At 35.7% G+C, this 18,955-nt stretch overlaps 1 protein-coding gene across 1 annotated transcript; it reads right to left on the bottom strand.

Annotated features, from left to right (window-relative positions):
• Nucleotides 1–6: 6 nt before the first annotated feature.
• SPDYA (speedy/RINGO cell cycle regulator family member A) lies at nt 7–17,948 on the bottom strand (the record flags this gene model as incomplete). Its single annotated transcript, XM_081312691.1, has 6 exons — nt 17,702–17,948; nt 17,090–17,148; nt 15,874–15,959; nt 5,488–5,659; nt 1,429–1,717; nt 7–80 (listed from the first exon to the last, which is right to left on the bottom strand). Exons 1-6 carry the CDS (start codon nt 17,934–17,936, stop codon nt 7–9), a joined length of 915 nt encoding a protein of 304 aa, XP_081168817.1. The 5' UTR covers nt 17,937–17,948.
• Nucleotides 17,949–18,955: the final 1,007 nt, after the last annotated feature.

Genomic DNA, 18,955 nt, shown 5'->3' with positions numbered 1-18,955 from the left:
GTTTTGTTATTCTTCATTTCCAGTAAACCAGTCCATGGATTTATCTCGACTCCTTTTTTCCCCATTACTTGGCAGTTCATCTGTCAAAAACATGGAAGTATTTGGGAACTTAAGAGTGTCATTATTGATAAACAAGAATGCTTTTGTATAATTCAGAACAGATTACAGTACATCAATAGGAATAATAGAAGGAAAAAACCAGCTAGCAAAGTAAAATTGTAAAAAGGCTTTCCAGGGAACTATATACATTGCTTAAATATTTTCTATTGTTCTTTCCTTTAGCTCATTAACTTTAATGTTCTTGGTGCATTAGATGTTCTTTCATTACCAATTCTTGGATAGCAGTACATACTAAAACACCACAGATAAAAGGCCTTTGTGTAACTTTTTTTTACAGCTGTATCAATGTTGATATTTTTGTTTGGTACGAAAACTATCAGTAAGATTTTATGGAGTAATCAGAAAGAATGACTGTAGATTGCTTACTAAAAATAATCATGCCTAAATCAAAGTAACTTCAATATTTTCAATGTCCCCAGCATAAGGATTCCATGGTTTAATATGTAAATAAATTTCAGAAGATAAGTTAATGAATTTAGCAGAAAATATCCAGAACAATATACTTTTCACAATCCATCTCATTATTACATTCACTGTTATTGGTACCAGTTATACACTTTGTCATCCTTAGGTCTGTTATTCTATCTTTATTAAGAAATATTGTACTATTATTCAAAATTAATGTAATGCCACTTGCATGGAAATTTATTCATGGTTTTGAAAATGAATAAACTAGATTTATTTTTCTACTAAAATTAGCCTTCTTGAAAGAGAATTAAGTATAGGTAAAATTACGGTATGTAAACACAATTTAAATGAGACACTTGTATGTGTGATCATAATTTTCAATTGCAGAAACAATATAAAACATATATGAAGAAAAAATTGGCAGAAACCTAATTCAATCAAAGATGAAGTGAACACAACAATCTCCTTGTGCAATAAGATTATATAAAGTGTGGCTTGTATAGAATTTAGGGCAATGAATATAACAGTAATTTATCTATTGGGCTTCAAACAAAACCTTTTTGTATCATGCTAAATATGCAGCTTTGGCTGCTGCTGTGGTGCTCCTTTATACTTTTAATACACACAGGACTATACTCTGAATATTAAGTATAAACTAATTTTGTTTATCAGAATGGAATTTCCATCATTGGTTATTGTGACTATAGCCTCAGAAGATTCACAGTATTTTAAGTTTAACCCCAGTCTATAGTTTTCATGTAGAGACAAAACATTCCCAGCCAGAGAGACATATGATATATCTGAACTCTAAACATACAGCCCTTTTGATTTCTTGGCTATAGTTAGACTAGAAGTTTAAGCATTACAGTATAATTTTATTTCTAGGGACACTTAACCTACCTTGGGAGTGACAATGATATGATGGCTCAAAGAGCATTTTATCTGTTGGATCAAGCAATGCAGGAGCGATGTGTTGCTCCATCATTTCCAGAGTTTCAGTGGAGGAAGAAGATGATAATCCCAGCCTTATATATTGTGTTTTTTTCCCACAAAGTTCACAGTCTACAGGTGTGGCATTGGGTCCTCGAGGCAATTGTACTTTGTTTCTGCAACTGTTTCTTATAGCTCCACTATGGTAAAGAGAGCGTTCTCGCTGCCATACATAATGTGTTGAAGCAATTGCCATTACCTGTATCAAAGACTCTTATCTCAGAAAGGACTGTATCAGAACTATCATATAACAAACAGTGCACAAAAATTATAAAAGCTAATGGGCAAATACAATTTTTTAATTAAAAAGAAGATAATTATAAAACAGCCAAAAATTCCGCTATTTATTAGCAAAGTTGGTCTAATAGGTATAGAGCAAGATAAAGGGAAAAAGCAGGAACCACTTTCAAATGAATGCTACAACTGTGTTCGGAAAAAGCTGATATAAAAGGTCAAAAATGCAAAAGAGAGATTGCATGGAGCACTGAGGACATTCCTGACAGCTTCATTCCATGCCTCTATCTGTGACAGTTTTGCCAGCGTCTGAGTAAAAGATGGCCACTTTCCTGCCACATGGGTCAGCCTGTTCTGGGACTCTGGGGATCTTCAAAAGGTAATTGATCGATCGGTAACAAGGTGGGGTGGAGCAAGTGGAAACTGATGGGCTCGCAAAGCAGGCCCAGTGCCTGTGACCTGGTAGGGCAAAATCAGGGTGGGGGTGTGTGAAGCAATTATGGGTACCCCAAAGGACTGTAAGCAGAGCATGAGATATCTTGGTAGGTGGAGGCCTTGAGTGGTTGGAAGTAGGTGGCCTGTTCCAGCACTAGGCCCCAAATGGTCTCTACCCTGAGATACTTCATGTGCACTTAACGACCTGCACATTTCATTAACGAATGCATTGGGGAAAGCAGGGAGGTATCACATTCATTTAACGTGATCCAATTAACAAATCCTCAGGTTATGAATGTAATTGGCAGGCTCTATTACATTCATAACTCAAGGATTACCTGTAGGCAAAATAGCACATTTCCTAAGTAATTTTTTTAAGCATTAGATCCTCCTGTGCTATGTAGCATATTGGGAAGCAAGGGATCTCCAGCATTTTTGGTCTTGGGCAAGTACTTCAGCATCTTCCCATGTGATTTTTATAAGTTTTCCATGAATGTTCTTCACCATGTGTTTCAAGGACATCCTGTTGGTCATTTGGCATTGGGAGGGGGGTCCATATTATTGCCATCTTGGGAATTTGATTGTTTTCCATGCAGAGAGTATCACCTGCAAGTTGGAATCTTCTGCATGCAACAATGTTATGTAGTTTTCAGCAGAAACTTTTTGGAGCACTTTTTCATTAATAATATGATCAAAATAGGGAATCTTTAGGAGTCAATAAAGGCATCTTTGTTGGAAGACATCAAGTCTCTTTTTAATACTTGCTGATGCCTTCCAAGTCTTGCTGGCATAAATGGTTGTCAGGATCACTATAGAGGTAAGCAAACAGAGTTTAAGTTTCAGTGGTATAGATAATGAGGACCATATTTTATTCATCCTTTGGAAAATAGCTGTTCCTTTTCCCATGCAGCACTTGATGTCCATCTCTGCATCTCCATTTTGGGCGATTATACTAGCCAAATAGGTAATCCTTTCTATTTTCTCAAGTCACTGTGATCTGAATGTGATTCACTGTATCTGTGCGGTGGAACTCACATACATGATCTTAAATTTCTTGGCACTTATCCTGAGGCCAATTTTGGTTGCTTCTTCATCTAAGACAGTCATCACTTATTGTAGTTTTGGCTTGGCTTCCTCAAGTAGGGCAATATCATCTGCAAAATCCAGGTTGCCAAGACAGTCTTGGTCAGAATAATGAATGTCTTTCCCAATGCGTGATGTTCATCGCATAACATAGTCAAGGGCCACAAGGAAGAGGAGCAATGATAGAATACAGCCTTGTCTAATTCTGGTAATAATTTTGAGGAAGTCTGTATGGCCATTTTTTAGCAATTTGATTGTAGGTATAAGTTTTAAAAATAGTAATGAAGACTGTCAGTACACAGTATAGATGTGGGATCTGCCAGAGAGATTCTTGATGGACACTGTCAAATGCTTTCTTAAAATCAATAAAGTTGTTGGCCAGTGGCTGTCAATACTCAATGTACTATTCTATGATATTTTGTAAGGTGAAGAAACCAATGCAGCAAGGAGAATCTCAAGAAAATTTAGTGATCAAGCCATATTGCTTATATGGCAACTCCAGAGCAAACTGGCCATGGGGTCTGGTACCAGAAGTTGAAATTGATCTTCTCAGCCAAGAACATCACAAGAATTGGGATGTGGAATGTGAGAATGCTACACCAGTTTGGAAAATCTGCTCAACTTCTGCAGCTCTTTAATGACTACAAGCTAGATATCTTAGGTATCAGTAAGATCAGATGGGTAGAGAGTGGCCAAATTAATAGTAATGATAAGATCATCTTATATTCAGGCCATATAAGGGGTTGGCCTTGTTTTGGGAGAATGAGCAACAAAGATACTTATTGGCTGGAAACCAATCAACAATAGAATAATTGCAATTCACTTTGCACCACGAACAAATCTTCCCAAGTAATAGAAACAATAAAAAAATAAAGTCATTTGAAACACCTCTTTGGCAGGAGCAGTGGAAAACCTATAATGCACTCAGTGATAGCAGAACCAGTATCAAACAACTAGAAGAGCCCAGAACTTTTTTTCCCAATTTTAAATTGAACCTTTAGTGAGATGGGTGGCATATCAAAATAATAAATACACATTTTCAGACGAGTGTTTATTATCTATCTCTCAATTCATTCCTCTGTTTTACTGGGTTTATAGACTACCCCAGCTATAAAGTATTAATGTACTAACATTCAAAAGAATGCTAAATCTGTGTATATAAGAAACCCATTTAAGACTTGATGCTGAACTTGTGTCAGTAGCACCAAGGGGCTTTCAGGTGGAAAGACTTAGCCAGTGACATCAACATTGCCCTGGAGACACCCAGTTGGGGGCTCCTTTCATGTCCCCAGCATGAACTGAAGTTAAGGATGGGAGCTCAACCCCACCCCATGGCAGCTCTCGGGTCTTGAACATGGACTTGCTAACCTCCTACCCAGCATTTTAACCACTTGAACCACCATGGTCCTAAGACCTGATAAGTTATTTGGAAATGCAAAATATAGGCTTAAGTTCTGTGGAAGCCCTGGTTCTAGACAATTTTGCAACCCAAGTCAAAACAGCCAAAAACAGTGTCTAGCATCTGGAGGAGAAGAGATATACAACTCAATGAGCAGATCCCAGCTGCTGCCAGCTATATCAACCACATTGTCAATGAATTATCCTAGATAATATGTAGCAAAAATGCTATCAGATAAAGGGAAAACGCTATATTAAAAGTGTAATAGCTATTGAGGAGTTTAAGCTACCTCAGCTATGGATTGATGAGAGAAATGCAATTTTATGAGGACAGATCATTTTACACAACTATATAAAAATGGTTACCAGGACATGTTTGTGCTGCATTTAGGGGACTTAAAGATACAATAAGATCATAGAATTTTTGTATGACAACTTAAATTTATAACTATATAAATTTAGTTTTGAAGGAGATCATGACTCCTATGTGGTTTGCTTCAAAATAAGCCCCAAATACTTACAGCTCGTATCAACTTAATTATATAATGTACTCGGTATTCATAGGTTATTTCGTATTTTCCAGTAAGTGCTAGTATCATGTTTTCTAAAACATGCACCCACTTTGATGAAGATCAATTATTCATTAGAGTGTTTTGAAAACATGATATAAACTAGCAATTAAAGTGAGTAATAATTTGGCAGTGTTTAAAAATAACTACTAGTTTTGAAAACAAGGAAAGATGCTGTATTGGAAAACAGAAGTTGTTTTTATAATTTACCTATCCTATTTCTTAATAATATGAAACATACTTTTCTTACCTCTTCACAGCAACGTCTGCTTACTATAGCTCTATAACCCATCTTACTCCACAGTTCATCTCTCAAAGCCAAGAAATCTGGGAAGAGTTTTCTCCAAGCTTTTCCTAAAGCCCATGGGAAAATCTCATATTTTGACTCTTCATCGTCTTCTTCAACTGTATTTGCAAGGTATCTACAATAATATGTATATGAGTTAAATATAACTTTAATCAAATGTTTACTACTGTCTCCCATCTTTTTTCTTACTCCCATCCCCATGTCATTACAGATTGCTCAAAACAATTTAGTTTGGACAAATGTCCCTTAACTTATATTTCATAGTAGGAAAATAGGTTATCATTTCTGACATTTACTTATCTTAACCTAATATTGATAGAACCAAACTCAGAGCTACATGTGTTGTATGTGCAAAGAAAGTCAGAAGCCAAAATACAGAATTAGATAGAAATTCAGACAACCTGAATTTTAAGAAATGAAATGTCTAAATCTTGCAGTTTCAGAATACAAAAACAGTGCTAAATGCAAATCAAGTTAAAATATCTGGCTTTGCATAATTGATATTTCTTCTATGTATGTATTTATTTCAAAGGTCTATCTGGCTGTCATCTTACACAATATAACTCAAGTCTAGGAACAATAAAATCAATATAAATATATTAGAAATATAAATTCAAAATTAAAGACCATCCTACTGTCATAAAAGTACCATAAGAACAGCCTTGGTGAAGCAGTGGGCTAATGCCTCCCTAAGTAACACCAGCTGCCTGCAATTAGTGCAGGTTCGAGTCCCACCAGGCTCAAGGTTGACTCAGCCTTCCATCCTTCCGAGGTAGGTAAAATGAGGACCCAGATTGTTGGGGGCAATAAGCTGACTTTGTAAAAATGCCACTGGGGGGGGGGCGAAAGCCCTAATAAGCAGGCATATACATAGAATGAAGGCTATTGCTAAGCACATTGATTTTTGCTTCTTAGATTGTAAGCCGCCCTGAGTCTTTGGAGAAGGGTGGGATATAAATGGGATTTAAAACAAAAAACAAAAAACTACCAACACAGCTGAGTTCACATCCTGGCTCAGCACCTGATGATCCTTCATGAGGTCTTCATGGCCTAGTGGAAGATCAAGAGAGTGTAGAAGGCCGGCTTCCAGGTTGCACGCGTGGCACCAGTGGATGTGCAAGAAGAAGCCTCTCCCCGCCGTCCGATCTATCTTCCTTGGAGGACCCTGAAAAGGGTCAAAAGTCACCCTGGTGGGGCGACCACCATGAGGAGGCCCTCCTTGTGATCACGGAAAGGCGTCAGCCCTCTGTTTGATCTGGAGCAGCTCCTCTGGCCCAAAGAAGAAGAGATCAGCCATTAAGATGGCCAATTATTAAGCCGTTCCCTGCCGAAAGCCAAAAGCACCATCAAGCAGAATGAAGCAATCTGGAGGATCTGGGTGAGACCTTACCTTTCTTATTCCCCTAACTACTTTCCTGTGGGACCTTTTTGAAAATCTCCCCCTCTTTTGAAAGATCGGCGACTGCTTACTTGGGGAACAAAAATTTTAAAGCCTTAAAAGAAACCAAATGACTAAGCTAAAAAATTAAGCAACTTTATTTGTACCTTTGAAATTCCTGGGCTATTAAAAAGCTTTTATTTCTGTGGGGACCTACTACCCTATTTTCTGCTTAAGCTGTGAAAGAAGAGGAAAAGAAAAGTATTGATTAATTGGATAAAAGCCTCATACCAGTCTGGAAAAAGATTTTACATCTTATTTTATATGCTATTGATGACATCTTGTGGCGAAACCTGGTATAGCAAGTAAACCTTTTCTTTATTATGAGAGCTGGCTGAAACACAGATTTGTCTTGACACTATCTTTAAAGATAAGAATTGAGAACACCTGGCACTGAAAACAATCTCTAGGAATAGTGGAGGTGGACACTCACTAACTCTCATTAAAATAGCCTCCACGAATGGAGGATTATATTCCACCACTTAACTATAAACTGATACTGGAAACAACTCTGGCACTGACTGAGCAAATGAAAGCCAGACTGCAAGATAAATCTGACAGCTTAAATCTACCAGATGAAACTTTGACTTTAAATGATAAATTGACAATCCAAAAACAAATAGAAGAAGAGGAAATTAACATCAAAATAGGAGACCCTAAAGAACAACTAACAGCTAAAACTCAAATACTTTGGCCACCTAATGAGAAGGAAGGACTCACTGGAGAAGAGCCTAATCCTGGGAAAGATTGAGGGCAATAGAAGAAGGGGACGACAGAGAATGAGGTGGCTGGATGGAGTCACTGAAGCAGTAGGCGTGAGCTTAAATGGACTCCAGAAGATGGTAGAGGACAGGAAGGCCTGGAGGAACGTTGTCCATAGGGTCGCGATGGGTCGGACACGATTTCGCAACTAACAACAACAAAAGAACAACAAATACAATCTATTGAGAAACTTGATGCCCAAATCTCGATTTTAACTATAAAACCTACAATTCAAAAAACAATAGAAGCCAAAGAAACCAACACTAAGATGGAAGATACCAAAGGCTTTCAAATACAGTATGTTGAGAACCTACCCAACCAAATAATAACTATAACATCAGTCATCCCCTCTTATCTAAGCCAGATGCAATTGGAAGAAGAAGAAGACCAGACTAAACTAATGACAATTATACCATACCAAACATCGAGAATTGATCTATTAAAGCAACATCTTAATGATTAACAAAGGGGACACTTTCTTTGCAAAACTGACAATTGAATGGTCTCCCTGGATTCAAACAATGTGTGTAGGAAGAAAGGGAGACACATTTGAAAATCTAAAGGAAGCCTGATTGGAACAAAAAGAAGGCACGAGTTAGATTTAAAAAAATGGATTTGTGTTTCTGTTGGGACTTGTAATGATAGAGCTTAAAATTTCTTTTAATGGGCTAAGGGGAATATTTAAAAGATATAAACTGATTCTATACTTAGATTTTAGATTTTTAAGGGAAAGCAAAATTAGCTATCAGAACATAACTTTGAATTATATTATATCATTTGGAATGATATAATAAAAATATTTTAATAATTGATGAACTATTAAGATGATAAATAGAATCTATTTGTTGTAATGATAGAGCTTAAAATTTCTCTTAATGGGTTAAGGGGAACTTTTAAAAGATATAAACTGATTTTATATTTAACTTCTAGACTTCTAAGGGAAAGAAAAGTCAGCTATTAGAATTGATTTATATTATAGAATCTGGAAGGATACAACAAAAGATATTTTTTCAATAATTGGTGAACTATTAAGATAATAAACAGAATATACTTGTATAAAATAAGAATGCACTGAAATGAACAATGTATTTTACACAGGATAATTACTATATAATGAAATGGGGGAAATGGGGTTACCCGAAAATTAAGTTTTCTTCTATATATTACAGGCTATTTTGAAATGTTCTATTGTAATTAGGTAAAATTCAAAAACAGGAAATGGATATGTATAAGTGAAAATATATTGAAAATTATTCTAATTGTGTCATAATTAGAAATGTATTAATTTGATTAATTTGATTATGTTATCATAACTAAGGGAATTCTTGTTGATGTAACTTGAGCTATCTACAAATGATTTTATTTGCTATTGTTTACTTTTAACTACCCAACTACCATATTGCTTCATAAATACCTGGATGTAAAATTTAAAAAATAATAAAACTTGTATTAAAAAAATAGAGTAGAAGGCCTTCAGATATCAGGGGAGAGACTGATCCATAGGACCGGTACCACTACAGAGAAGGAACACTTCCTAAGTCTTGCCAGATGACATTGTTTGATAGAGGGGATCTGGAGCACATATACTGTTTAAGATTTGGTAGGATGGGCAGATACCCTCAGGGAGAAGTGGACTCACAAATAACCTGGCCTTTACTGTTGTGTAGCTGGTTCTTGCAGGCATTGAGCGAGATGGAAGATTCAAAACAGCAACAGGCTTTATTAAAGGTCAAACAGAACAGAAGCAACAAGGGAGCTGCTGTGCAGCTATTTATACGGTTGGCCAATAGGCAGTGACCAATAGGTTTGAAGCATAGGTTTCCCGCCCAAAGACCTACTTAGCCGGCTGGAGACAACCAGTCTGGGCCAGCTAGCAACATACATGTGAACTAGCACTTAGCAATTGAATGCAAGCAATTAGCAAGCAGTGCAACATGAGCAAACACTTACAACATATACAAAAGGCCAATACATTACATTTACCATTCAGGGCTTTAAAGATGATAACCAGCACTTTGAGCTGTATTTGAAAGATAACTGGGAACCACTGCAGTGCACACAAAATAGGGAAACTTTGGAGTACCAGAACTGCGCCTGTCACTGCATCCTGGACCAGCTAAACTTTCAGGTGGGGAGAGGGGATCTTCAAGAGCAGTCTTGCATTGCAATAGTAAAATCAAGATGTGTCCAGGGAATGAGTAATGGTGAGTAGGGCTTCAGGATTTTGGGAGAAAGTAGTGGATTACATAAATATGACTGTGTAACAAAAGCTAACATTTTGAAAGGGTAAAATTCACTTCAATTATATAACTATCACATGGAATTTGACAACTGAACAAGCTAAATGAATTCGCTGTGCCCTTACTATGGCTAAAAGATTGATATTGCAGCACTGAAAAGATAAATATATGGTCCCCTTTACTCATAGGATTGAAGAACTAATTACACTGTCACCTATGAGAAGGTTATAGATGTGGACTTTATATGGATAAGCATAATGGAATATGGAGTTTTATACAAAATATAGTATGTTTAAAAAGAATAATATAAGTATATAAGAAATAAAGAAATAAATATATACGCACTTGAATTGTATTTACATTAAGTACATATAGAATTGTACCTGTTATCTTTTTTTATTGAAGTTTTTCAGTACATTTTATCTTTAACAAAACAAAACCCCTCCCAACCCACCCATCCCTTCCCTTCCCAACCCACCCCAACCCTCCCTCCCTCCCCTTCCCCCCTCCCCGACTTCCCAGAGCTAAATACAAGGTATAAAAGTAAAAACAATCATAATCTACCATATGCTAACAACAATAAATTATTAAGTCTATCACACTTTAACTCTTGTAAAATGACTTCAAGCAATATAAATATCACATCAATACTTATTCAAATGCTAAATGAAACTTTTTAGTCCCATATTTATTCTGGATGTAATCAATCCATTTTTTCCACTCCACAATATATCTCTGTTGCGAATGGTCTTTCAAATACGCTGAGATCTTTGCCATTTCCGCCACGTTGGAAACTTTTAAAGTCCATTCTTCTATAGTCGGCAGTTCTTCCTTCTTCCAATATTGCCCTACTAAAAGTCTTGCTGCCGTAATTAAATTCAACATCAACTTAGTGTCCACAACAGTAGTGTCAGTAATAATACCCAATAAGAATAATTGCAGACAAAACTTTATCCTTCTCTTAAATATCTTCTGCATATTCCACCAAATTTTGATCCAAAAAGCTTTAACCTTTTTACAGGTCCACCATATATGAAAATACGTTGCATCTTCACCACCACACCTCCAACATTTAGGTTGGTAGTTCGGATACATACTTGCTAATTTTTTGGGATCTAAATGCCATCTATAAAACATTTTATAAAAATTCTCTCTTAAATTTTGAGCTTGCGTAAATTTTACATTTCTCACCCAAATCTTTTCCCAAGTATCCATTGTAATAACTTCTTGAAAATTCTGAGCCCACTTTATCATACAATCTTTACCTGTTATCTTTTCTAATGATATATTTTGTTTCTTTTTCCTTTTTACGGCAACACCTGCAGCCGGCGTCAACTTCCCTCCGTCCAGTGCGCTCCCACAGAGAGGGCCTCCTCAGGGTGCCGCCGATCAAAGAATGCCGATTGGTGACCCCCAGGGGGAGAGCGTTCTCTGTGGGCGCGCCAGACCTTTGGAACTGCTTACCGGTTGAGCTCCGGATGGCCCCCGACCTTCGCTCCTTCTAGCGCGATCTCAAAACATTCTTTTTCGAACAAGCTGGCCTGGTCTGACGGGATGGGGTTGGGTTTTTAAAACTAGTTTTAACTTTAATATGTATTGATTTTATGGGCATGATGTTTAATGACTTTTTAATCTTTGTATTCGATTTTTATTGTGTATTGCCCTGTTCACCGCCCTGAGTCCTTCGGGAGAACGGCGGTATAGAAATCAAATTATTAAATTAAATTAAATTAAATATTTTTGTATTTTTTACCTTTTTAAAGCATCTTTCATGCATTTTTTTCCTTTGAGAATGTACCCATCATTATAATATTTGTGTTTTGTTTTGTTTCTTTTTTGTTACTATTTTAAAAATAAAAAAATAAATTTAAAAATGCCACTCCAGGTTTTGTTATAGCCCTTCTTCCAGAGTCTCACAGCAACCCCTCCGGACACTCACGATCTCCAGGCACCTCAAGCACATCACTAATTCAGCCTGCAGTGAAGATGTACATCTGGATATCATCAACATACTTATGATACTACACTCCCTGCTGATTAATGACCTCACCCAGCAGCTTTACGTATAACCCTTAGGCACCCCTCATAAAAAGGACTAATATCTAGATTTGTCCCTCTAGTGTTGACCAGTACCAGTTGCAGGGGAAGGAGGAGATAGGGCTAGTTTACTTGGCACTGAATTTTATTTACCCTAATAAAACATGTTTATTTATCTATGGATACACAGAGACTTGGGAAAATTCAATGAAACAATTGTTATAAAATATTAAATTTGATGGTTATCTTAAAATACTGATCAATTTAGAATTTTGCTTATTGTACTCACTTATCAGGATAATGTTGCATATAATATAAAACAGTTTATATAATTTACACTCTATATTATATACTGTAATTGATACAATACATTATTATATAGAATTGTTCAAATCCTTAGATAAGTGCTTCTCAAATTGCAGGAAGGACTTCTTTGAATCAATAAAGAGGCTGCATCTTTTTGCAGTCATACTTGATTTAAATGTTCTCCCAACTGTCTTTGTTTGTATATTCACAGATTTTGTTTCAACAGCATATTACGATGTGATGTGATATACCCAGGAGATCACTAGGATTAACTGACTGCCGTATCTTCAAGGCTTATGTTTTGTTTTGAAGTGACTGTTCTTTAACACCACCCAGGGGACACGTTTGACTTAAGGATTGTCACAGACATGAACAGTCATCCTGCGCTCAGCTCAGTTTATTCGGCGGAAGAGTATTGTACCACAGTATGGCTTAATAGCCCCCCACACACAAATAAGGTTGATGCAGTTGCATGAGTCAATGCATATTGTTAGTAGACAATCTGAAGTACTCCCACATATTGGCTACCTGTTTTGTGCCTTATACTACCCCAAGAAGTAAGACAAAAAGATGCCCTCCTCCAAGAAAACTTGAAGAGTATTGATAACTCCCATCTGTCAATGCTAAATAATGTAGCCTGCCTGGAGAAAAATAGGTTGAGGTCCAGACATCCAGCTATTTCTACTGCTAAAGTACTTGTAGAAGATTATTTTGACATACACAATATGTAGGCACAAGATTGAATAGAAAATGCACCCCCACGATGTTGAAGTTTGCCTTGCATCTTGAAAAAAGCTCCTGGATTTGACCAGCCCCATGCGATATGGACAATACTGAACTGAATTTGCATTGACCATGATATATGTGCTGATCCCCTCTATTAGTGGGACAAAATATTATCACTGAATTGTGACTGCGGAGCCAAAAAACAAACTAGCCAACATATAGTGACAGTGCCAAAATAGAGCCTAAATTGGGAAGGAAAAAAAGCAGTAATTCTTTCAACAGCTTACATGTCCACATACCTCATCTCTTTGAAAGGAAAAAAACCAATAGTCTTTTTTTCATAAGGTTAGTATAATCTCAACATCTTTACCATACAGAGATAATGTCAGTTATGAAGTTTTCTTATCCCTCTATGTACAGTATTACATTAATATGGTTGTAGAGGCAGATACCATCTGGTCAGACATGAATCGATATGCTTCATTTGTTGCAGCCAAGTGAGTAAGTACTTAGAAATATATAAGTGAATAAATCCATAAATATATTTATTTATAATAAATGACATATTAGAAACTATAAGGTCCAAGGCATTTTTGTATTATTTGTTGATTCTTCTGTATTTTATATTTTATCCCTTTTTTTGGCTGTTTTGTTTTATAATTGTGTGTATGCACACACAGACACACACACACTTTTCTGAATGTCTAATATAGTCTAATAAAGTTATTTGGATCATTCTCTTTAAAGGAGTTGAACTGTTAGAGAGAAGAGTAAAGCTTACTTAGCGTCTCAGTAATTTTCAGGAGTTTCCACAAAAGTGTAGATTTTTTCCCCCCTGAAGTTAATAAAGCACTGTTTTGCCATCATATCAACAGTTTGCTTTACTGTGGACAACTTAAAGATGGCTTCAACTTTCTCATTTTATGGTGGCTATACAACCCCCTTGTGCTATTCAATTGTGCAGAGGAATATAGGCATGGAATCTTCCAGCCCAACTAGGTTTGGATGGCTTAATAATTAAGATTTGTTACTTAATAAAGGGAAATTATCACTTTAAAAGTTTTATATGATATCTTGATTTAGTATCATGCATGAACATCAGCAATTGTTTGTATTTAATAAATTATGGTAAAGCAAATCCCATAACACAGTCATGAGTCTTGCCTACCAAACAGCAGTCGTAAGAACGCTTATAATTACTGCCAAAAACTCACTTCATAGCTTTTCACTTAGACCAGACGTGTCAAACACAAGGCCCAGGGGCCGGATCCGGCCCGCAAAGTGGTTTCATGTGGCCCGCGAAGCCATCCTGGAAACAGTGAGGGAATGGCCCCCACTGCCTTGGCCCTGGCCCAGAGACCCTCCTTCTGCCAGAGACCCTCAGATCTGTCCCACTCCTGCCCAGGCCCCCATAGGCACCCTTAATGTGAACGATGTAGAGCTGGCCATGCCCACCCAGTAGACCATATGCAGTCTAGCCACGCCCACCCTGGCCATACCCACCCGGTCCCTTGAGGGCAACCACAATGCTGATGCGGCCCTCAATGAAATTGAGTTTGACACCCCTGACTTAGACTGAAGCAAACTGAGCAAAAATACTATTTGGTCCAAATATTGGGTTTTTAAATATATAATTGCTTAATGTTGTACTTATTTTCCTACGATTTAGTAGTCTCTAGTCTAGTCATGCTGGCCACATGACCACGGAGACGTCCTCGGACAAGCGCTGGCTCTTTGGCTTTGAAACGGAGATGAGCACTGGCCCCTAGAGTTGGAAACGACTAGCACGCATGTGCTGGGGAACCTTTACCTTTACTTTAGTTTTAGATTATGAACAATTTTCATTAAGATTCTTTTTAAATTGTAAACATTTATTAATTTTTCCTAGTATAGTGACTGAAGAAGTCACCCAAAGATTTAGAAAATTAGATTGAATGAAGTTTTTGTCTTATATTTAAGGTGAAATGTGAATCCTATTCAAAGCAGAAGGTTTACGCACCTCATTTAAACAGAGAACTCCAAAAATATACATTGAAAAAGAAATTGAATGTTAGGTAACCATTTTGGTAAAGAATTAATAAATAGGGCTCTATAATCCTTGGTGTTTCTTTTCAAAACAAGGTTACACAGCACCACTATATATTTTAGGGTTTTTTTTCCTATGAACATAAAATATAAATATTTCCGTTCTTAACTTTCATCTTAAAATATTAGCAATCTGCAGAAATCAGTCACCTCTTCTACTTAGTTTTGACGAGCTAGTTGGGTCTATACACCATTTTACAAATTATTTTTATTTTATTTTTTTTATTTTATTTTAATCCCATTTATATCCCGCCCTTCTCCGAAGACTCAGGGCGGCTTACACTCTAAGCACAAATCAATGTACTTAGCAATAGCCTTCATTCTATGTATATGCCTGCTTATTAGGGCTTTCGGCCCCCCAAGCGGCATTATTACAAAGTCAGCTTATTGCCCCCAACAATCTGGGTCCTCATTTTACCTACCTCGGAAGGATGGAAGGCTGAGTCAACCTTGAGCCTGGTGGGATGTGAACCTGCTCTAATTGCAGGCAGCTGGTGTTACTTAAGGAGGCATTAGCCCACTGCTCCACCAAGGCTCTTTTTCTTAGCCTACTAGTCCTAAAGTGCTTCAAGATATAAATATTATAAATATAATATTAAAGATTGCAAATTTATAAATATAAATATTGATTTGTTGGGGCAAGCAAGGCTTTATTCTAACTACTCTTCTCTCAAATGATAGATGTTGTCTGTCTCTTGCACTTTAATCACAACCATAAAGTTTAGAGTTACTTACAGAGCAACAAAGAAATTAAGCCGGGTGTGTTCGTTTATACTATAGCCAGCCCTCTTGAAATAAACAAAAGTCATTGCCAAAAGATACTGTTGAAAGAAAGTAAAATATTAATGTTCCTCTTTTTCCTTTGTCCTAAAAATGACAAAATGGTCGTTTGATAAAATCAACAGGAAAAAAATTATCAACCAAAAAAAATCATTATTTTTAATTAATTTCCAAGCACAGAATGGTTTTAAAATTCAAGTAAATCACACACACCCCCATTGGTTTTTCACTCATATTCTGCCATAGAAACTTGTCTCATGTTTTCACTGTCTTAACCTCATTAATAAGACATAAAGCAGGGCCAGATATATTGCTCCTAACCAGTGCTTTTTTTGTAAAAGAAAAAGGTGCCGGAACTCACACATGTCATACAACCTGCCTTGCCTACCCTACAAGGTTCCATCCAAAAAAGATGCTGGAACTCCATTCTGAGATTCTATGACAAAAAAAGCCCTGCTCCTAACCAACAGATTAAAGATCAGGTAATTTTCAGTTACAGTGGAAATTTAGGAAACAGAAAGTGATGTAAAACTGATATAGAGAAAAAAGGGCCACACTAAATTGCAGCTAATGGCCTTATGCTGCAGAGTAAAGTGCTGCTAATTACATAATAGCCTGTCACATAAATTGTTAGTATACTATGCAGTGTGCCACTTTCTGCATAATCCTGTGATACTGTATTGGGCAATAATACCTACAGCCACTGCCCTCAAATTATTAGTTGTTTTCTAAGCCCTAACAGATTCATGTAGCAGAACTCAAATCTCTCAATAATATTTTATGAATTTATTCATTGCACCATTTTAATATCAGTTAAAATTATTTTAATGCCCATAGCTGGGTTTTGAATAAATATTTTTCACAATTTTAATGTTCAATATGTACGTATTAAGAATTAGTTCCATATTCTCATTTATATCTCAGTAATTCATGAATAAATTACTTTTATTTAGATTCATAAAATGTTGATTTGTATTATTAAAATATTGATCTATGTGAGTCAATCACTTCGAATCAATCTTTTCAATTTTATGTTATTTAAAATAATAATTGAATTATTAAATTGAAATTATTAAGTTGAAATTAGCATGAAACAATGTTTGACAGATGACAGCAGAATATAAATCCTCTGATTTTTAAAGTTATACTGACTTAAAAGCAATAAGCCTACCTTGTCTGCAATTTTACAGCAACAGTCCATCCACAAGAAATCTTGTATCAAATCATCATCTGTAAAATAAGGCAGCACTGACAAACTAATTATAATCTCAGAACACATTCTTTGAAATCACCCTTTTAACAATAAAATTGTATTTTTTAATATATAATTTCTGATTTTGTGTATAAAGCCTCCAGCTATTTGAGGAAAAAAGGATGTTGTCTCTAAAGATAATCAAAACCAAGGGGGGAAAATGATATGAACACAAAACAATAACTTCTGTATAATATATTTTATGAGCCTTATCTAATTTCTAACTTCCACATGTATGAAGGCTGAAGAAACAGTCATTAGTGTCATTGAATTCTGTAAGCACAGGAGATTTTTATATTTTGGTTCCCATGAGGATAAAATCCTAATGTTTTTGTTTAAGTTTCTGAGTTACCTCTCATGCACACACAGTTTGTACATTTTATTGAAATATGAAATATTACATATCTGTTTGCATATGTGTGTATAAATGACTTGATAGCATGTAAGCATTTTTAAAACTATGTACTATATGCATATGTGCATGTGTATACATAGATATAAAATTCTATTAGTGAATACAAAAAACCCTACCAAATAGTTTAAAGAAAGCTGTCATTTCCTGACGCTGAATAATTAGACATGAACCTTTTGACTGTTTTGGCTTAATATTATGATTAATGTTTTTTCCAGAGGTCTCCCGGCAGTCTTTAAATTTAGGGCGCTTAAGGGCAAGTGTCTTTTTTTGCTGATATGATTTAGATTCATTTGGCTTTAAATGAATGGTAATAGTGGGAGGTGTTCGACAGTAACTCTGGTTATGTTTCATTTTCCTCAATGAAGTTACCTGTTAAAATAAAAATAATTTCTTGGTTAAAATTAAAGTTATAGAAAGGATATAATGAAAAATACACTATTACATACATGTTATACAGTATCTTTATTTGTATACTATGAGTAAATGTTATATCTTTTCCACATTTTGTTACATAAAGTACAATATAATTGAATTTTATATATGTATTGTATTGGTCTCACTTCTGCAAGTTACTACAGTATTTGATATTTTAAAATGTTACTACATATAAAAAGTCATTGAGTAACTTAAGCTAATTGTATTGATCAAATCAACAGTTATTAGTTGGTGTAATTATAAGTTTGGACAATGATGACACCACTAACATTATCAATGCTATCTTGATATATGCTAATTTGCTATTCAATTACCTAGTCTAAATTGAAAACAGAATTACCCATGTTCTTGGTGGTGGTAAGTCTATATGATTATATTTTCAAACAAAATGCATAGTCATTGTAAATCATTCAAATAAGAACAAATTTTACAAGATGAAATTTAAATTTTAATAATGCATAGTTTTCATGTCCTTATGTAGATTGTTACTGACATGAAAAAAGTGAGCAAGCCAACTAACTTTGTTGTCTATATGCCCTTCCTCTCCTAATTTTACTCAGTTTAATTCCCCTGGACAGCTCAGGACTGAGTTTTCAGAATTCCCACTCAAATTTTGAGTTGTCTCCCCAATATATTTGGGCAACACCACGCTGGGAAAGACCCCTCTCATGGAATGCCCTGCCCTTTCTACAAATCTTTTTTTTTAAACTAAGATCAAAAATAGATTATAAAGCATATGTGTTGTCTTAAAATTGTTAATTTAAATATAAATACTGATTTCAATATACCCATAAGGAAAATTTAATAACTGTAACATCAATTTAATAAGAAATAGTAATTGTTATATAGGCTACACTGGCATGAATAATAAACCAAAAGCAACACATGTTCTTTGTCAACTTATTTTGTTACAATTGCTACAAATCTTTTAAATT

The sequence above is a fragment of the Vipera berus genome, assembly GCF_964194415.1.
Source record: "Vipera berus genome assembly, chromosome: 1".
In the NCBI taxonomy this organism is placed as follows: Eukaryota; Metazoa; Chordata; class Lepidosauria; order Squamata; family Viperidae; genus Vipera; species Vipera berus.
This window is presented reverse-complemented; position numbering and strand designations above follow the sequence as displayed.